The sequence below is a fragment of the Vulpes vulpes genome, chromosome 2 (assembly GCF_048418805.1).
Source record: "Vulpes vulpes isolate BD-2025 chromosome 2, VulVul3, whole genome shotgun sequence".
Lineage (NCBI taxonomy): Eukaryota > Metazoa > Chordata > Mammalia > Carnivora > Canidae > Vulpes > Vulpes vulpes.
In genome coordinates, this window is record NC_132781.1 from 85,794,265 (window position 1) to 85,811,381 (window position 17,117).

Here is a 17,117-nt window from a genome sequence, read left to right on the forward strand (position 1 = left end):
GCGCAGCCGCTCCCAGGGCCCAACCACCTGCCGAGATCAGGACGCGCCCGGGCGGGGGAGCGTCCCAGGACCTGCCTCCCTCACCCTGCTCCCACACCTGCGGCAGGGCCAGCCCAGGTGCCTTCTACTCTGGAAAGTTCCCGGCATCAGCAGGAAGCCTCTGTTTGGCACATTTCCTGGCGGGAGGCCCAGCAGCGCGGGGACAACTGGCCCAGCCCCGCGGCTCCCTCTGGTTACAGCCCCTCCGGGGGTCCCAACCCTCCAGGGAAGGCGCTTCCTTGGCGACTCCTGCCACCAGCTGCTCAGTGTGATCGCCTGCAACACCCGCCCCCGAAGGGCATCAAGGCGCCTCCCTGCTACCCCGTGACCGGGACCCTGGGCCACGCACGGGCTCCCCGGGGTCACTGTGTGAGCCTCCCCACCCCCCCCACCCCCCGCCCCGAGAAAGCTGCTCCTCCACGCCCCCCAATTAACGGAATACAGAGTTGACTCGAGTATTTTATTTATAAATGTACATTTACTATAAAAGCTGTTGCATTTTAGACAACTTTAATTTTTTTTTTAACTATTTGTCAGAGGCATTTTAGAATAAATATCTTAAATGAAGGTTAGTATAACTGATACGGAACACTGGCCCACCCACCCAGAACAGTAACATCTCTTGGATGGACCCACACAGGAGGTGGCTCGTCTCAGTCTGTTAATCCTACACGGCGTACAGAGAACTACAATAGGCGCCGCATTAGTAACACTACACGGAAAGGATGAGGAAATGCCATGAAAGTGTGCTAGTGAGAAAACAAAGAGTTACCCATTTCTTTTCTTTTTTTTCTTAAGAAAGGACTAGATTCTGCAGTATGAGGGGGAGAAAAATCAGATATATTTCCTCAGGAACGATAAATCACTCACTTGCCTCATCTGTTTTTTAAACAAACGCATTTACCTCGTAGCTCCACGGAGTAGAGCATCTTTTTTTTTCTTTTTCTTTTTCTGGGATTTCAAAGATTATTTGAAAAGAAATAGATCATACTCCTTATGCTGCATTGGAAAAAAACAAGATCTAGTCCATCCAAGCTGCCATGTAACAGACTCCAAATGAAATATAAATCAAATATAAATAGAAACAGTTGGCAATTAGAATTTAGAAAATGTTGGAGATTATTCTGTGCTGGTGACTATTGTTCATTATGGGAAAGCACATTTCGCAGGCGGAGAATGGGGCTTTATTTTTCTTGACTCGATTCAGGCTTCAATACATGTACAATGAGTCTAAGAAATATGTATAAATGGGTTTGTGAAACCAGAGGAGAATGTGCAATATTCATATAATCCTTACATAACAGATGGAGTTCCACATGTAAAAAGTATCCTATAAAAATCGGTTATGAATGATCATATTGTACATGTTCTGTGCATTATTTGTGGTAAGGTACTCTGCTAATATCATGCAAAGTGTAAACATCCACATTATCAAAATATTTAATAAAACATGCAGGTGGTTAATCAAAATATTGAACTTAATCTGTACATTTTCAAAACTTTTTGATTTTTTTTCTATTTTTCTTTTTTTTTTTTTTGAATTTTTTTTTTCTCCCCGTAAAACAGCAAACACTTCCATGCGAAGTCTTGGTGACTTGGAAGTGACTTCTCTCTCTCCAAGGTACTGCATCCATAATTCATCACGAACTATGTGCAACAGCTTCGCATTTTCTAAGGCACGATTTTTTTTTTTAAATGAAATGATGTGTAAATTTCAATCTAACGACAGCTCATCCAAATGGCAAAATGGTCAAAATACCTCCGGTGGCTGAGGAAATTTCTGCACTTACATGGAACCCGCATGCAGAGGACAGTCTAGCCTGTAAATAAATAATTGCTAGCCATACTCAATAAGACACAGAAAAGAATTATTGCTTACATAAACGGGACGGACATCTACTCGAGCTCCTCCTCATGACTACGCTAACCTATTAGGAATCTACCCAGAGTCTACATTCACAAAATGTCATCTTCACTTATTTGCCGTCTTTTTAAGGCAGGATAAATAGGCCCCGCGGCCCGGTCTTGAAGAAAACAGCCTGGACACGGAGGCAGTCGCGCCGGGGACCCGGAGCCTCCGTTGGCAGCCAGCTCCTGGCACGGCCAGCCCCGCGGTCCCCTGGCGGCCTCCCCCGAGCAGTGGGTGACGCGGGACGCAGGAGGATGGATGGGGCGCACCTGCTGCAGCAGGCAGGGCACAACGTGGGCTCTGGTCCCCGCGATGGCACCGCAGTCACTCAGGGCAGCAGGTCCCGGGGCCCCTGTGTGCACCTGTCGCCAGGCTGGGGTCTTGCCCAGCGCCCTTCCAACAGGCAGCCTCCTCGCGGGGTTCAGTCACAGCTTCGGAAACGATGCCCCAAACCTCTCCCTGTGGGGTCCACCCCCCGGCAGGGCCCAGGGTGGGGGTGTCGGGGGGGCTCACCAGGTGCGGGCTCCGACGGGCCCGCCGCCAGCACGCCACAACCCCCGAGGCACAGCCGCCACTGGCATGGCCTCTGCGTCCCGGGGGTGACAGGTGCTGCGGGTGTGGCACTGCAGCCCAGGTGCGGCTCGGGGCCAGTGGGGACCCCCCACCCCAGTCCTGCCCGCTGAACCGTAGCTTCGGCCCGAGGAGGCCACACTCACACGGCCCGAGCCGCAGCCCTGCAGCTGCCTTCCGCAAACTGACGCGTGGGACCCCTGCCCACTCCCAGCGGCCTTGCATCCCGCATCTGGCCGGTTCTCAGGGGAGGCCGCCCAGGGACCCCGAGCCATTCTGGGGACCCACGGGCCCCCTACAGCTCAGGACTCTTTCGGATGTACTTTGCGAATGCAAACCCAAAACAAAACAAAAGTCAAACCCGAAACAAAACCGGGGAAGAACACAAACACTGTGCTACAGAAGAACAGATACCAGCTTTTCAGAAATGGGATCGCCGCCCAGAAGGCCCTGCACGTGGGGTGGTGTTAAACGGTCGCAGGGGACGCCCCCTCAACTGAGCGACGGGTGAGCGGGAAGCCTGAAGCCACGTCACAGGGTGGTGGGCTGGCCGGCACCTACGACGAAGAACACAGCAACATCTGGTTAGAGGCCGGCGCTGCCTGCCCGGGACAGGGCACGCGGGGGGCAGGGGCGACCCACCCGCGTCCCTTCCCTCCGGGCCGGCAGTGCCCGCGTCAGCTGCGCTCGTCAGAATCGGTCTCGGGTCCCCCCCGGAGCTGAACCGGGAGCCCCCGGGGATTCGTGTGAAATCTGGGGTTCACCCTAAACCAAACGGTCTTCATCAAGTTTCCTACTTGTCTTCTGGGGCAAATACGCAAGAAAATCATTTCTCTTCTCTGGTTCTTTAGGTTTTGGTTTCTCTGAGAATACGTACATCGCTACAGGAGGATCCGGTGATCCTGTGATCCACCTATGAACCCATGCAAGTCGGACTGCTAGACGTAGGAAATGAAAATACATAGCACCCAATAAAATTTGAATTTCAGGTAAACAACAAATTAAAAAAAGGGTTTTTTTTTCTAGTATATCACATAGGGGTATTTGAGATTGTGCTAAATCCTGACCATGCAATATTTGGAACACACATACTAAAAAAAGATCATTGTTTCTCTGAAATTCACATTTAATAGGGCAAAAATATTTTACTATTATTTTTTTAACTTTTTAAAAATTTTATTTCTTCCAAAAATTTTATTTATATTTATATTTAATTTTATTTTAAAATTTTTTTATTTTAATTTTTAAAAAAATTTATTTCTTTTGAAATTAAAAAAAATTTTTAAATATAAGTTCTTAAAATTATATTCATGAGAGACCCAGAGAGAGAGGCAGAGACACGGGCAGAGGGAGAAGCAGGCTCCCTGCGGGGAGCCCGATGTGGGACTCGATCCCAGGACCCCGGGGTCACACCCTGAGCCGAAGGCAGGCGCTCAACCACTGAGCCACCCAGGCGTCCCAGGACAAAAATATTTTAATGGAGCATCTTGTGTTTTATCTGGCGACTCCATCTAGAAGGATGGTTTGGGTTCCGTATTTCCTGCTGAACCTTCGCAAAGTTTCTCCTTCCGTGGGAGGCACAAGAGTTGTAATGAGGCAATCACAACACTGGAAGAGACCCTGGGGATTTTACGTTAAATGCGTGTCACCAGAATGAGTGATGGAACAGACACAGAGACACAGCCATCCAACACCCAAGCGCAAATGGCACAGGCTAGCCACGTGACGGCTTCACTTGTGGCAGGTGATTTGTTTTGCACTTCCATTCCCATTTACATATGAACTTAAAAACCGTTTACATTGCTTTTAGGAATTGCATTTTAATATGCCGTTATGCTATTTTTCCCCTCCAAGAGAAAAATTTCATTTAAATGTGACTAGTTACTTGAAGAAAGTGGGATTATATATTCAGGCTTTATTATTCCACACAATGAAATTATTTCGTTTCACTTAGAATGCCTATGATGTAAACCACCCCCCTGCCCATCTACCCTGCTCCCCTCTTCTCAGCTCAGATCCAAATCAAATAAAAAAGAAAGAAAAATGGTTTTTAGCCATTTCTTTCCATTCTGACTTCTTTTTTATTATTGCAGCTGGGATATACTCAACCAATTCAGGTTGGCTCAGTAGCTTACTTCTTAAGCCAATTATTTATCCCCTCCACTGATTCACTCTTTTTTTTTTCCCACTGATTCATTCTTAAGCTATATTTTTTTCTTCTGGCACCAAAAAAGAAATGTGCACTAGTCTCAGATATGCTTATCATCGTACCTGTCATGTGTTAAGTACAGTTTAGCCCAACATAATATTAATATTTAGCTGGAAAAATAAGAATGAGAGAAGAGTTAAGAAAAAATTGAAAAAAAAATAGTTGGCAAGAAAGTAGTCATTACTACTCAATATTAAAACATATTATGAAGCTATAATAATTAAAACGATTCAATACTAGAGAATAAGTAGGTTAATAAGGCATAATAAAACATCCAGAAATAGACCTAAATATTTATGGGAACTTAGTTTATGAGAAAGCTGACATTTCAAATTAATGAGAAAGAAAGGAATTATTAAGTTATATTTGCACAGCTGCTAATTGACAAAAAGATAAAATAAAATAAGGCTGGACATCGATGTCATTTCTTATCCCAAAATATATTCCTGACGATCACATATTTACATGTGAAAAAGAAAATAAAGAACAATTCTAGGAGAAATCTAAGATAAATCCTCGGAGTAGTGAAAGTTTTTCTAAGCAGGACACAAAATTTGGAATCCATAAAAAGGGGGGGAAAAGGTACGTTTAATCACCTTAAATGAAAATCTTTTCCATCAAAAAAAGTTCCAATGCAGAAAGACCAATGACAACTGCAGTAAGCAGCAAATATAAAATCAAGGGGAAATGTCTCTAATTTACAAAGAACTACAAATCAAGTATCAACAAAACAACGGGCAAAGGATAGAGAAGAAAGATAAATATTTTATAGCAAAAAAGAAATAGAAATGGTCAATAAACACATGAAAAGATGTTCAAGCTCACTTAAAGACACACAGATCAAAGCAATGGGATCTTCTCTCACCCACGCGACAGTGGACATTTACAGTCTGATGCTCTCCAGAGCTGACACAGGCATGGAGAGAGAACGGGGCCCTCTTCTGCACTTTTCTGGAAAATAACTAGACAAATTGTCTGAAAAAATTTTAAAAGCACATGACTGTTGACTCAGTGGTCCCCCTGCTCCGAATCTGCCCTACGGAAAAGCTTTCAACCGTTCACAAAGACCGATGTCTGTGGACGGTCCTGGGAGCCTTTAAGAAGACCTACCAAAAAAGCTGGAAACAACCAAAGTGCCCCTGCACAGAGAATTAGTTTTAAATCATGGTAAAAGTCCACACAATGGCATTGTACTCGGGTATTAGAAAGCCATTGGGAAGAATGAGGAGAAAGAGTATGTTACATGAAAAAAAATGGCCATAATATATCATATTAAGTTAAAAGCAAGAGCAACAAAGAGTACAGAACCCTACAGAACCCTATACCCAGCACACACGTAGGCAGACGCATCACACACGCGCACGTGGGTATGTGTACGCGTATACCAATGTACACTCTGCCTCTCTCTCTAAGAAAGAGTTAGAAAGTGATTACAGCGGTTAATTCTGGAGACTTTCATTTTTAATTTGGTGTCTTTCTGTGGCCCCTCGGTGGCTCCAAGAGTGAATAGCGGTGGAGCGTCTGCCTCGGGCTCAGGGCGTGACCCCGGGGTCCTGGGATCGAGTCCCGCATCGGGCTCCCTGCATGGAGCCTGCGTCTCCCTCTGCCTGGGTCTCTCATGAATAAATAAATAAAATCTTTAATTTGGTATCTTTCTAAACAACCCACCACTCTAACTTTATACCATTCATAGTTGCATTTATTTATTCCTTTGAATATCTATAGGCAGAGGAGGAATGAGCCTTCTTGCTTTCTTCTTAGTATCCAAAAAAAATCCTGGTAAAATATTTCATATAAAATATAAAACAAACAAAAAAATCGTTTTAGTTTACCTCCCAATCACTTTCTTATTTTTTATCTAGGGGACTATTATAACTTATAACCTCTTATGGATGAATGTAACTCCATGGTTCTTGTCTTTAGATTTGGAATTAGAAGCAGTTAAGGCCTTTTTTATTTGTATGCACAGGAGATAAATTACTGGCCTAGATCCAAAAAGCTAGTTTACAAAAGAAATGACAATAAATCACTCAATCTCTCAATTAAAAATAAAAATGTGGGAGAGCCTAGGTGGCTCAGTCGGTGAAGCATCTGCCTTTAGGCTCAGGTCATGATCCCGGGGTCCTGGGATGGAGCCCCAGGTCGGGCTCTTCTCTGCTCAGTGGGAGTCTGCTTCTCCCTCTCCTTCTGCCCCCTGCTCATGCGCTCTCTCACTCTCTCTCAAATAGATAAAAATCTTTAAATAAAATTAAAGTAATAAAATAGATTTTATTTTAATACTATATATTTCATAATAATATGTAAATATAAGTATTTACTATAGTAAATCTAAATAAAATATAAAAACAAAATATATTTAATAAACACAAAATTAAAATACTAAATAAATAAAATTTACATATTTAATAAAATAAAATTAAAATAATAAAATTTAAATTAAAAAATCTTTACATAAAAATAAAAAATAAAATAAAAATCTGGATGAAAACAGGTCACTGTCACTCAGAGGTGGGTTCAGGTTTATTCTCTGCTGGCATCCTCCAAACACTTTAAATTGTGAGAGAAATTCAGATTTACAGTAGTTTTCCAATCTGGCGTAACAGTCCTTCAACCTAACAGTGCCCTCTTCTGGTTCCATGATTCACATTCATCTGGTTCATGGAGATAAAGTATAGTTTGTAGAAGATGATAGTTAAAAGCACTTTGGCATATGGGAGAAAAGGGCTTAATTTTCCATTGTAATGTATAAAAACAAAACCAAAAAATAAATATCCAGTTTAAATAAATATAAATAAATATATTTTATTACTATACACTATATATGTATAGTGTATACTTACATACTTATGGATTAAACAGAATAAACTATTTTTTGCTGGTCATTTTATGGAGTTTAGGGTTTTTTTTTTACTATTTATACCCTATTATATATATAAAATACATAGTATAAAATGAATATCAATATTACATATTATGTCAATAGATATCATAAATGATATATAAAATCAATATCAATATAGTGTATGTATATATAGTATGTGGTACAAATAACTCAGCTGGAGGGCAGCAGCTCAAAGTCGGAACTGTTTTGACTTTAAGTCCAATGTTTGTTATGGATTAGAACCACCTGTGTTTGATCTCTTTTTTTTTTTTTAAAGATTTTATTTATTTATTCATGAGAGACACGGAGAGAGAGAGGCAGAGACCCATGCAGAGGGAGAAGCAGGCTCCATGCAGGGAGCCCAACGCGGGACTCGATCCCAGGACCCCAGGATCACGCCCTGGGCCAAACGTGGTGCTCAACCGCTGAGCCACCCGGGCTGCCGTGATCTAATTCTTATTTCCCATTATTTTATTAAAGTGGGCATATACTTCTCTCTGCATTTACTAAATCCACAGCAATAAGACAACTTCAATTTCACTCTCCAATCCTCAGGCTTGCAGATTTAGAGACCCACGTAAAAAAGACTGTAAAGACGTCCCTTCACTTACTTTGAGAAAAAAAAAAAAAGATTCTTGAATTTCAAACTCGCTCTCTTCACTCCCACGGTTTTTAAAGGAAGAAATTCTGACTCTGAATTTGCTGGCGGCCCAGCTGGGGGGTGCCTGCCAGGGGAGTCCTCCCCCCGCGGCCAGTGAGCGGGATTCTGGGGAGAGCCTCGGCCGAAGTGGGCAGCAGCACCCCGGGGCCCCTGACGCCAGCACGGGCCTCCCGTGGCTGGAGAGCCAGGGCGCGCCAGGGCCTGCCGTGGGGGCCTCGGGGCCGGGGGCAGCCTGCGGGGAAGCGGGCCCTCGCTCGGCTCTGGCCGTGTCGCGAGGCTCCCGGGGTGGCCGGGCACACGGACAGACGCTGGGGGGGCTGGGTTGGGCGGCGCGGGGAGCCCTTCCTCCTGGGACCCCAGGGAGCCGCGCATTGTGGACCTGCACCCCCCATCTAGCTCCCCCAAATCTCTGTGGTGAGCTTGGGCGAGGTCTCGGGCTTGGTCTATGGTGTTCACCTCCGTGGCGGTGGGCACAAGGGATTTTTCTGGATAAAAAGCATTTGGCCTCACCGTGCGGTCACTTCAGTAAGGGACGGGCAGTAAATAGGGCTCATTTCCTGGTTTCTTTTCCCGCAAGGCAAGGGCCTCTGGACGCAGGCCCTCCTGCCCTGGGGGGCCGGTCAGTGAGGAGTCGCTCCCGTCCTGCGCGGGCCGCCACCACCACCCAGGGCCCCGAGCCCAGTGCCGTGCTTACTTCTGGATCGCAGGTAGCAGTCGTTACAATTGAGCAGGCCGCTGCGGATCCTGACGTCTGTCCCGCTCACTGCGTCCCCAAGCTGTCCTTTGCAGAGTCCACACTGCAGGGTGGGAGGGACAGAAGTTAGACGGCCGAGCGCGCTCCGCACCAGGGCACAGCCACCACCTCCACTGCGTGCATGGTCAGGGGCAGGTCTCGCACTGAGAGCCCCCGACGGCCACAACACGCTCACTCGCGCCGTTTCACCCCTGCTCCCTGCATCTCACAGACAAGGACACTGGATCGCAGGCTCTGGTCGGTGGTCCCAGGCCGAGCCCGGGTCAAGACGGGATGGGGATGGCTCAGCCAACGCGGAACAACTACTTCAAACAGAGACACTCTAGTGGTTTTAAGTAAACGCTTGGCCAGTGATGATCTGCTGAAACCCGTCTGTGGGCCACCCTTAAACGCTTCCCAGAAATGCTGCCCAGTCCCACCGGGTCAGCTACTCCGTCCTCCGCTTCCGCATCAAAAGCAGGGACACGCGGAGCGACAAATCCACTGGGAACAGAAGAGACCTCAGCAAAGTCTGCCCGGGTGCAGGAGGAGACCTGATGGCAGCAGGGCAGGTGGCAGAGGCCAGCCTCTGGGGGGGCTTGGGACCCCGCTCAGGGGAGGAGAACCAGCCCCAGCCTCTCGTTGCGAGGTCAGCAGCGGCCCGGGGAGGCCTCCTCCGGGTTCTAGGCTCCACTGACCTCACTGGGGCAAGGGCTCAATCTGGGAGGCGATGCGCCTTAACGCGTCGCATCAGCTCCAGGACAGGAATCGGGAGCGAACAAAGGCCTCGACAGCCAAGGAGGCAAGTCTCCGAATCCCGTGAGAAACGGCAAAGACTCTCTGCCATCCGCATTATCTCAAGTCCAGGGAGGGTCTCTAAGAACAAACTGTGGTATTGGGACACGGAATCTTGGCATTGCCAGGAAATGTCTAAGAAGCACATAGTTTGAGCCTTAAGACACCTCCACACAATTTAGGGACACACACTGTCCAGCTTCATTTCACAATCAGAATATCGATAAATTGAGTCTGATTAAGCACCCGGGTTGTGTTTTGCCCATGATGAGTCTTGCTTTCCAGTCATCACGGAAAGCATTAAATTAATAATTTTAGGACTTTGCTCACTTTCTGTGGGTTTATAGGTAAAGTGGGGCTTATTTTTCACCCACGCAAGTTTAGTTTATAGCTGAAAAAGCTACCAACAAAGAAACACAACGAAATTAGAGAGGGGGCTGGGGGGAAAGAAAGCACGTTAGAAAAAAGTGACTCTTATCCAGAATTCAAGGTTTAGCTTCAGAATTAGGTATTAACAACTTGAATTGTGTCCACGGGTGAGACAAAAAAAAGAGACGCCAACAGTCCAGCTTGTAAATTCTATAAGAAATGAGCTAGAGGAAAAAAAAAGAAAAGAAATGAGCTAGAGGTTGTTAGTTCACCTCCTTATTAGCAGGAGATGTGGGACTAGGGTCTAGGACTCCCCATTTTCAGTTTATTGATTATTTCATTCATCAAAAACTACTGACACGATCTCTGCGGGGATCGGAGGGAATGGCGGTGAGCTGGACGGATGTGGCCTCTGCCCTTACGGAGGTGGCGGTTTATTCGAGGAGATGATAATTAGACAAGCAAGCGAGCGATAAAGGACCATGAAAGGCTCAGTAAGGACCGTCACACGGGCCACTGAGCTGGTCCGGGCGACAGGGACACCCAATTGTGGTTGTGCACGTGTTCGCCGGACGCCTACAATTCTGCAACGGGCCATCAACCACTTAGTTGGCAGGAAGTTTTCCATTAGGTCAAAGACAAAAAACTCTGATGCGACGGCACAGGAGTGTCAGAAGCCACAAGGTCGTGGCGTTCCACATAAATGCACGCGGCCTTCCCAGGCTCGGCGGCGACCAGGCCCGGCTCCTGCCGCCGCCCGCACGCGCCCTTGGCCCCTTGTCCCCTGACACCCCAGATGGACGCGGGGGAGGGGGCTTCGTCCCGAAGGGCGGGCTCTGCAGGCACCCGCGCCGCCCGGGCCTCACGAAGGCCGCAGGGTTTCCAGGAGGCGAGGTCCCCGCGCAGAGCCATGGCGGGGCGAGCGGCGCGCACGTACCCGAAAGCACTGGATGTGGAAGTAGAGCTGCAGCGTCTCGATGATCATGGCTGCTCCCCTCCCCAGGGGGAGCCCACAGGACGAGCACAGCTTCTTCCCGCTGATCGACCTATAGGTTCGGCACAGACGTGGAGAGAAAACGTCCATTTAGAGTATAGTCGGTCTAGCGCACTAACGCACTAACGCGTGACCTCACGCAGAAAAACAAACCAGAGCGTGGATTTGACGAACGTTTACATCCCGAGTGGAGCTGGTAACGGGCAGGAATCAGGCATCAGGGACAAGTCGCAAATGAGATGCACGACCCGATGCAACAGGCATCCGCTGTGGCATGGATGGGATTTGCGGGGTCGGTCTGTCTCTCTGTCATGTGTTCTAAGAAGCCTACATCGCGTCTCTCCAACCACAGCACTTAAACGCCTTGACAATGATTCAATGCATTTATCATATGTTTTCTTAAGTCCTAAAAGGTAATCAGCTTTAGCATTCCTAAGGTTTCGACGTTGCTTTGAAATTTTCTATAATCGGTTCACTGGCCCGCTCGGGCGTTTCTTTTTACGTATTAAGAGAAAAGTCTTGGTTGAAACATAGAGAGGCAACTGTGACGTAGCCCAATAGGTGCCAGGCAGACATGGGGCCACTCCCTGCTGTCATCAAGGTCTAGGATCTGGTGGGAGGAACACGCTCCGGGTTTTTCCTTTTACTGTTAAAATGAGGGGATTGAATTAGTTGGGTCCCTACCCACCACCTCTTGTAGTGCGACCGCCCGGTGACTCCATGATCTGGGCACCTGCTGCCTCTCTGAGCCGTCAGCGCCTGGAGGGCACGGCAGCGTCGCCCCCCCGCTCTGGCCCCCTGCAGCCCCCACGACGGGGCCCACACTGGACTAGAACCTGGCCCCACAGACTGACCGCCAGCCTCCAAGGCAGCTTTCCCACAGCTAAGGGCACATCGTCATGATGCCGGACTGTCTGGAAAGCTCTCGGAATTACACAGGCCGTTTAAAAATATGCAATTTCATCCAAAAGCCAACAGGGTACAGAGGAACCGAAGAAACAGAAAGTAAGACAAGAGAAAAGGGGAAGGGTTGCTCTGAGCAAACTCTGCGTCTTAGGATTTCCCTGTTATCCGGTAGTAAAATGAAATTTCCAAATCAAAGAAAACCTCTGAGTAGCCACTACTTTGTCTCTCCAGTGAATGGGAACTCAGGCAGCTTTTAAGAATATCATGGGGCCCAATTAATGTCCAGAAGCCATCACGGCCGAGCCTGAGTGGGGTAAGGGAAGGATGGAGTTTTGTGGCCAGCCCCCCCGGGCCACTGTAAGAGCCATCAGCAGACCCTGCCCAGAAGGACTGGGCAAACTTGGAGGGAAAGGCGCCGGCGGAGGAGCCCGGCAATTGTCTAGTGGGTTTTATTATTAGATTGCAGATTCTGCACAATGTAATTAAAGCCCCATGGCCACAGCCGTGCCAACATCATGCACTGGGCTTTTTCTATCACGGGCTGTGCAAATCTGCAGGCGGATGGGGGGACGTGTCCCTTCCTCCGGCCCGTGTGCGGGACTAGGAAGAGAGGGAGCGCAACGATTCACTCAAAATCATCTGGCAAGCACGAATTTGGCCAAAACCACGCTCAGCAGCCTCCAGGCGAAACCACGCAGCCTCAGAAAGGCTCTCTAAGCTCTTGTACCTGTTTGGTGATTGGCCAGGAGGGGTGGGAGAGCAGGGGGACAAGTGCCCGGCCTGGAAATTCTCTCGAGGGCTTTTCCTGTAACACGGTAAAGGAGCCAAACATTATGAGGAGTCAAGAGAAGCCCATCCCACAAGAAAAAACATTTTGGATCAAAACCACACAGAACAAAAAAACCCCACTCCCTTGGTGACCAAACAAAAAACAACGGAACGTCCTAGTGGTAATTTTTTTATGAAAAACAAACAAACAAAAAAAAACACCAGCCATTCCACCTAGCAAAGACTGTACATGCACTGGCTGTACAATATCAAAGCCAGGCTGGCACAGCACAGCTGGAGAGAAAAGATCAAATACCTTTCTAATCTTTATTATTTATTTTTTTTGCAAGGTCCTTTGCTAGTTACCTTTTCATGCTGGGTTCGATATAAAACTTAGGGACTGGGTGGGTGGGGAGAGATGAGGAGGGATACAGGAAGATGCTCTTTAAAGGAGCCCAGAGCTAAAGGGCAGATCTTAAAGGAGGTATTGTTGCCACCAGGTGGCTTCGACCCCTACCATCACGGGTACCTCTGATTAGGGGTCATGTTCAAAACATGCAGTGACTGCTGTGTCATGAACATCCACACCGCAGAACGGCCCCCAGCCAGAAGGCGTCACAAGGGTTTTACAGGTGCTCTGTGGGGGTACCTGGGCTGTGCCTGCGCCTAAGCCCTGCTCGTGGTGGATGTGAGCCTGCTCTGGGCTCTTGCTTTTAGGAGTTAACTTCATTTATGAAGAAAGGGACAGAACACAGAAAAGAAGGAGGAAAAGAGAAATGCCAACACAGAAGTGAACAGGGCACGAGTGCGTCGGTCCTTGAACTGCCTTCAGAACGACTCCCTGAGCCCCCGCCCGCTCCAACCCCCCTCCTCAGGCAGAGCCTGTCTCCTCCAGGGGATCAGACTATATACCCGGAGGTACTCACGTACCAATGTACTCATATAGAGGGTAAGTACATTGCCTTTGAAAAGGCTGAAAATCAGAGCAGTAATCAAGATAATAATGATTACTTCTATGTGATTTTACCTTCTATTGATTTTGAGTGTCATCGGGACATATGGTAATAAAATAGGATGGACATAAGCGATAAGGGGAAATGGTTCAAATACTAAATTGAGAAAAAAAGTGTAACTAAATAAGGTAGAAAGATGAACTCATAAAACAAGTCATCACCGCCATCACCATCATCATTATACCATTACCATCATTGTCACCATCATCACCATCCCCCTCCCACCACCATCACCAGCACCACCAGCACCATTACCACCAGCAGCAGCAGCACCATCATCACCAGCACCAGCATCATCACCACCATCACCATCACCATCACCAGCATCACCAGAACCATCACCAGCACCATCACCACCATTACCATCACCAGCATCATCACCAGCACCATCACCATCATCATCATCACCAGCACCATCACCAGCACCAGCATCATCACCATCACCATCACCAGCAGCACCAGCACCATCACCAGCACCAGCATCATCACCATCACCATCACCAGCAGCACCAGCACCATCACCAGCATCATCACCATCACCATCACCATCATCATCATCACCAGCACCATCACCATCACCAGCATCATCACCATCACCATCACCAGCAGCACCAGCACCATCACCAGCATCATCACCATCACCATCACTATCACCATCATCACCAGCACCAGCACTAGCACCATCACCATCACCATCACCAGCAGCACCAGCACCATCACCAGCATCATCACCATCACCATCACCATCACCACCAGCACCAGCACCATCATCATCACCAGCACCATCACCAGCATCATCACCATCACCATCACCACCATCACCATCAGCAGCAGCAGCACCATCATCATCACCATCACCAGCATCATCACCATCACCATCACCACCATCACCATCACCATCAGCAGCAGCAGCACCATCATCATCACCATCACCAGCATCATCACCATCACCACCAGCACCAGCACCATCACCAGCATCATCACCATCACCATCACCAGCATCACCACCATCACCATCACCAGCACCATCACCAGCATCATCACCATCACCATCACCAGCATCACCAGCATCACCATCACCACCACCATCACCAGCATCATCACCAGCATCACCAGCACCATCATCACCAACACCATCACCGTCATCATCACCAGCATCATCACCAGCACCATCAGCAGCAGCAGCACCACTACTTGCATTCTCACCACTACCACCTACACTATATAGCACCTATCATTTGCCATGCACAAAACCCTAGGAGGGTACTAAGATTATTCTCACTTTATACATGAGGAAACTGAGACAGAGGAAGATCAAGTAACTTGCTTAGAATACAATGTAGGCAAGTGGCAGAGTCAAAGCTTGAAGCCAGGTGGTCTAGCTCTACATTGAATGATTGGTCAATGTATCATGACTGTCATGGATGTTACTATATATGTTAAAAACTGATTACAAGACCTCTGGCCCAAATATGATCTTATCATGGAACGATGGGTTCATTTTGACTTCCTCTACCACTTAGGCAGTCAAGTACTTTGGATAAGTTATTTAATTTCCTTAAGCCTCAATGTTCTCATCTCTAAATGGAAACAACAACCCAGTTAAGTTATTGGAAGAGTTCAGTGAATTAATGTCTATAAAAAAGGGGAGAGATATGTAAACCCTTTGACACAGTGCCTATTACATATTGAAATGCCTCAAAAATGATAAGAACTATGCTTATTGTAAAATAATACAGTTTTTTACAAAATAAGAATACAGCCTGGAGGTATCGCTTAATGGGAGAGCATGTAAATGAGAGAAAAACATTTTTTTCTCATTTATTTTCTCATTTTTCTGTTTTTTCAAAGAACATTTGTCAACAGGCTCTGAGACAATTTAACTCACTTCAATAAATCGCTAATACAACAGACCTGCACATTCCTCCCAAATGTTCAGATCTGAAGGTTAAAAACATTACTTTGCTCTTGCAAACTGATAAAAATCAGTGTGCATGCTTAGTTGCCAGGAAGACTGTCTCGAACACCCATAAACACTTATCATCCGATCACATGGCGTCAACGGAGAGAAGCACAAAAAGACTGCTGCCGTCTCGCCATCTCACACTCTTTCTTCCCATTCTTAGTCAATAAATTAAAAACACACAAACGAAGGAATTCCACATGCATCTTATTGGCTACTCACTTCCGTCTCTCACTCGGCGACTCGATCTGATGGTTAATGCTTTTATCCAAAGGGAGCGTTTTTGGCTTCACATCTTCTAAAACGTGCATTGGTGGGTTTGATACCTGCGGATTCTGGGGTGGATCTAAGGCCAAGTAAAGAATAAAGAACACAAACTCAGTGTTCAGTGACATCACCCTAGTGCTTTGTATGTCATCTTTTTTAGATTAAAATATTTTACTTATCCATTCATGAGTGACACACAGAGATAGAGAGGGGCAGAGACACAGGCAGAGGGAGAAGCAGGCTCCCTGCAGGGAGCCCGACACGGGACTCAATCCCGGGACCCTGGGGTCACGGCCTGAGCAGAAGGCAGATGCTCACTCCTGAGCCCCCCAGCGGCCCTGTATATCATCTTTCTTGAAAGCACTAATGCCTGCTGTGGTCTCGTGGTGGGTTCGTGCACTCTGTGGGCCCACGCTGGTGGGACTCTACTCCCTGTACTGTGCAGCATCAGCTACAAGAGAAGCTTGCAGCCAGTAGAGGTCATACGTGTCTGAACCGTGTTTGGGGGGAATTATAATAATTTAATTATTGGGTTTAAACACCCATTCTTACCCTGAGCTAGCTGGGAGTTCATCCCGCAGCAAAGGGCCCCCGTTTCTGCATCCAGCTGATGGTCCTGATGGACTCCTTTCGATCCAGGATTCTTAGAGGGAGCCAAGGCCCCTTGAGTTAGGCTGTTAGGATAAACAAGCATATTTCAGAACACAGATGGAAACAACTGAACTGGGTGGTAAGCTCACCCTATCCCTTCAGGCCTGGAAATTGCAGCTACAATTTGAAAAACAAATGGGACTAACTGCGTGTGTATTTATTCTTTTCATTTTAAACCAGATTTAAAGTCCTGGAAAGTCATACACATTTTCCACTATCCATCAATTTAATCAGCTTGAGAGACCATCATTTCTGATGTCTTCTCCGTCTCCCTGTCCAGACAGCTCTTCATTCTGATCATTTCAAGGGATGTCGGGGCTAACCGGGATCTCCCGGATTTTCACAAAAGAGGGACTCATTGTAGAGACCACTTGGGCCACGCAGGATTT

General features: G+C 47.2%; 1 protein-coding gene across 45 annotated transcripts in view; it reads right to left on the minus strand.

The window, feature by feature from the left end:
- Positions 1–485: 485 nt before the first annotated feature.
- Positions 486–17,117, minus strand: part of LIMCH1 (LIM and calponin homology domains 1) — a 300,514-nt gene continuing 283,882 nt past the window's right edge. For 19 of the 45 annotated variants that reach the window (XM_072749119.1, XM_072749121.1, XM_072749113.1 and 16 more), the window contains 5 exons: positions 16,630–16,751; positions 16,033–16,156; positions 11,104–11,212; positions 8,964–9,066; positions 486–3,075 (listed from right to left, as the gene is read on the minus strand). In XM_072749119.1, the coding sequence (XP_072605220.1) occupies positions 3,050–3,075; positions 8,964–9,066; positions 11,104–11,212; positions 16,033–16,156; positions 16,630–16,751 (484 nt within the window). In that variant the 3' untranslated portion in view covers positions 486–3,049. Of the gene's footprint in view, positions 3,076–8,963; positions 9,067–11,103; positions 11,213–12,793; positions 12,872–16,032; positions 16,157–16,629; positions 16,752–17,117 lie in introns of all 45 variants that reach the window. The other 26 variants (XM_072749131.1, XM_072749117.1, XM_072749114.1 and 23 more) reach the window with 3 other exon arrangements.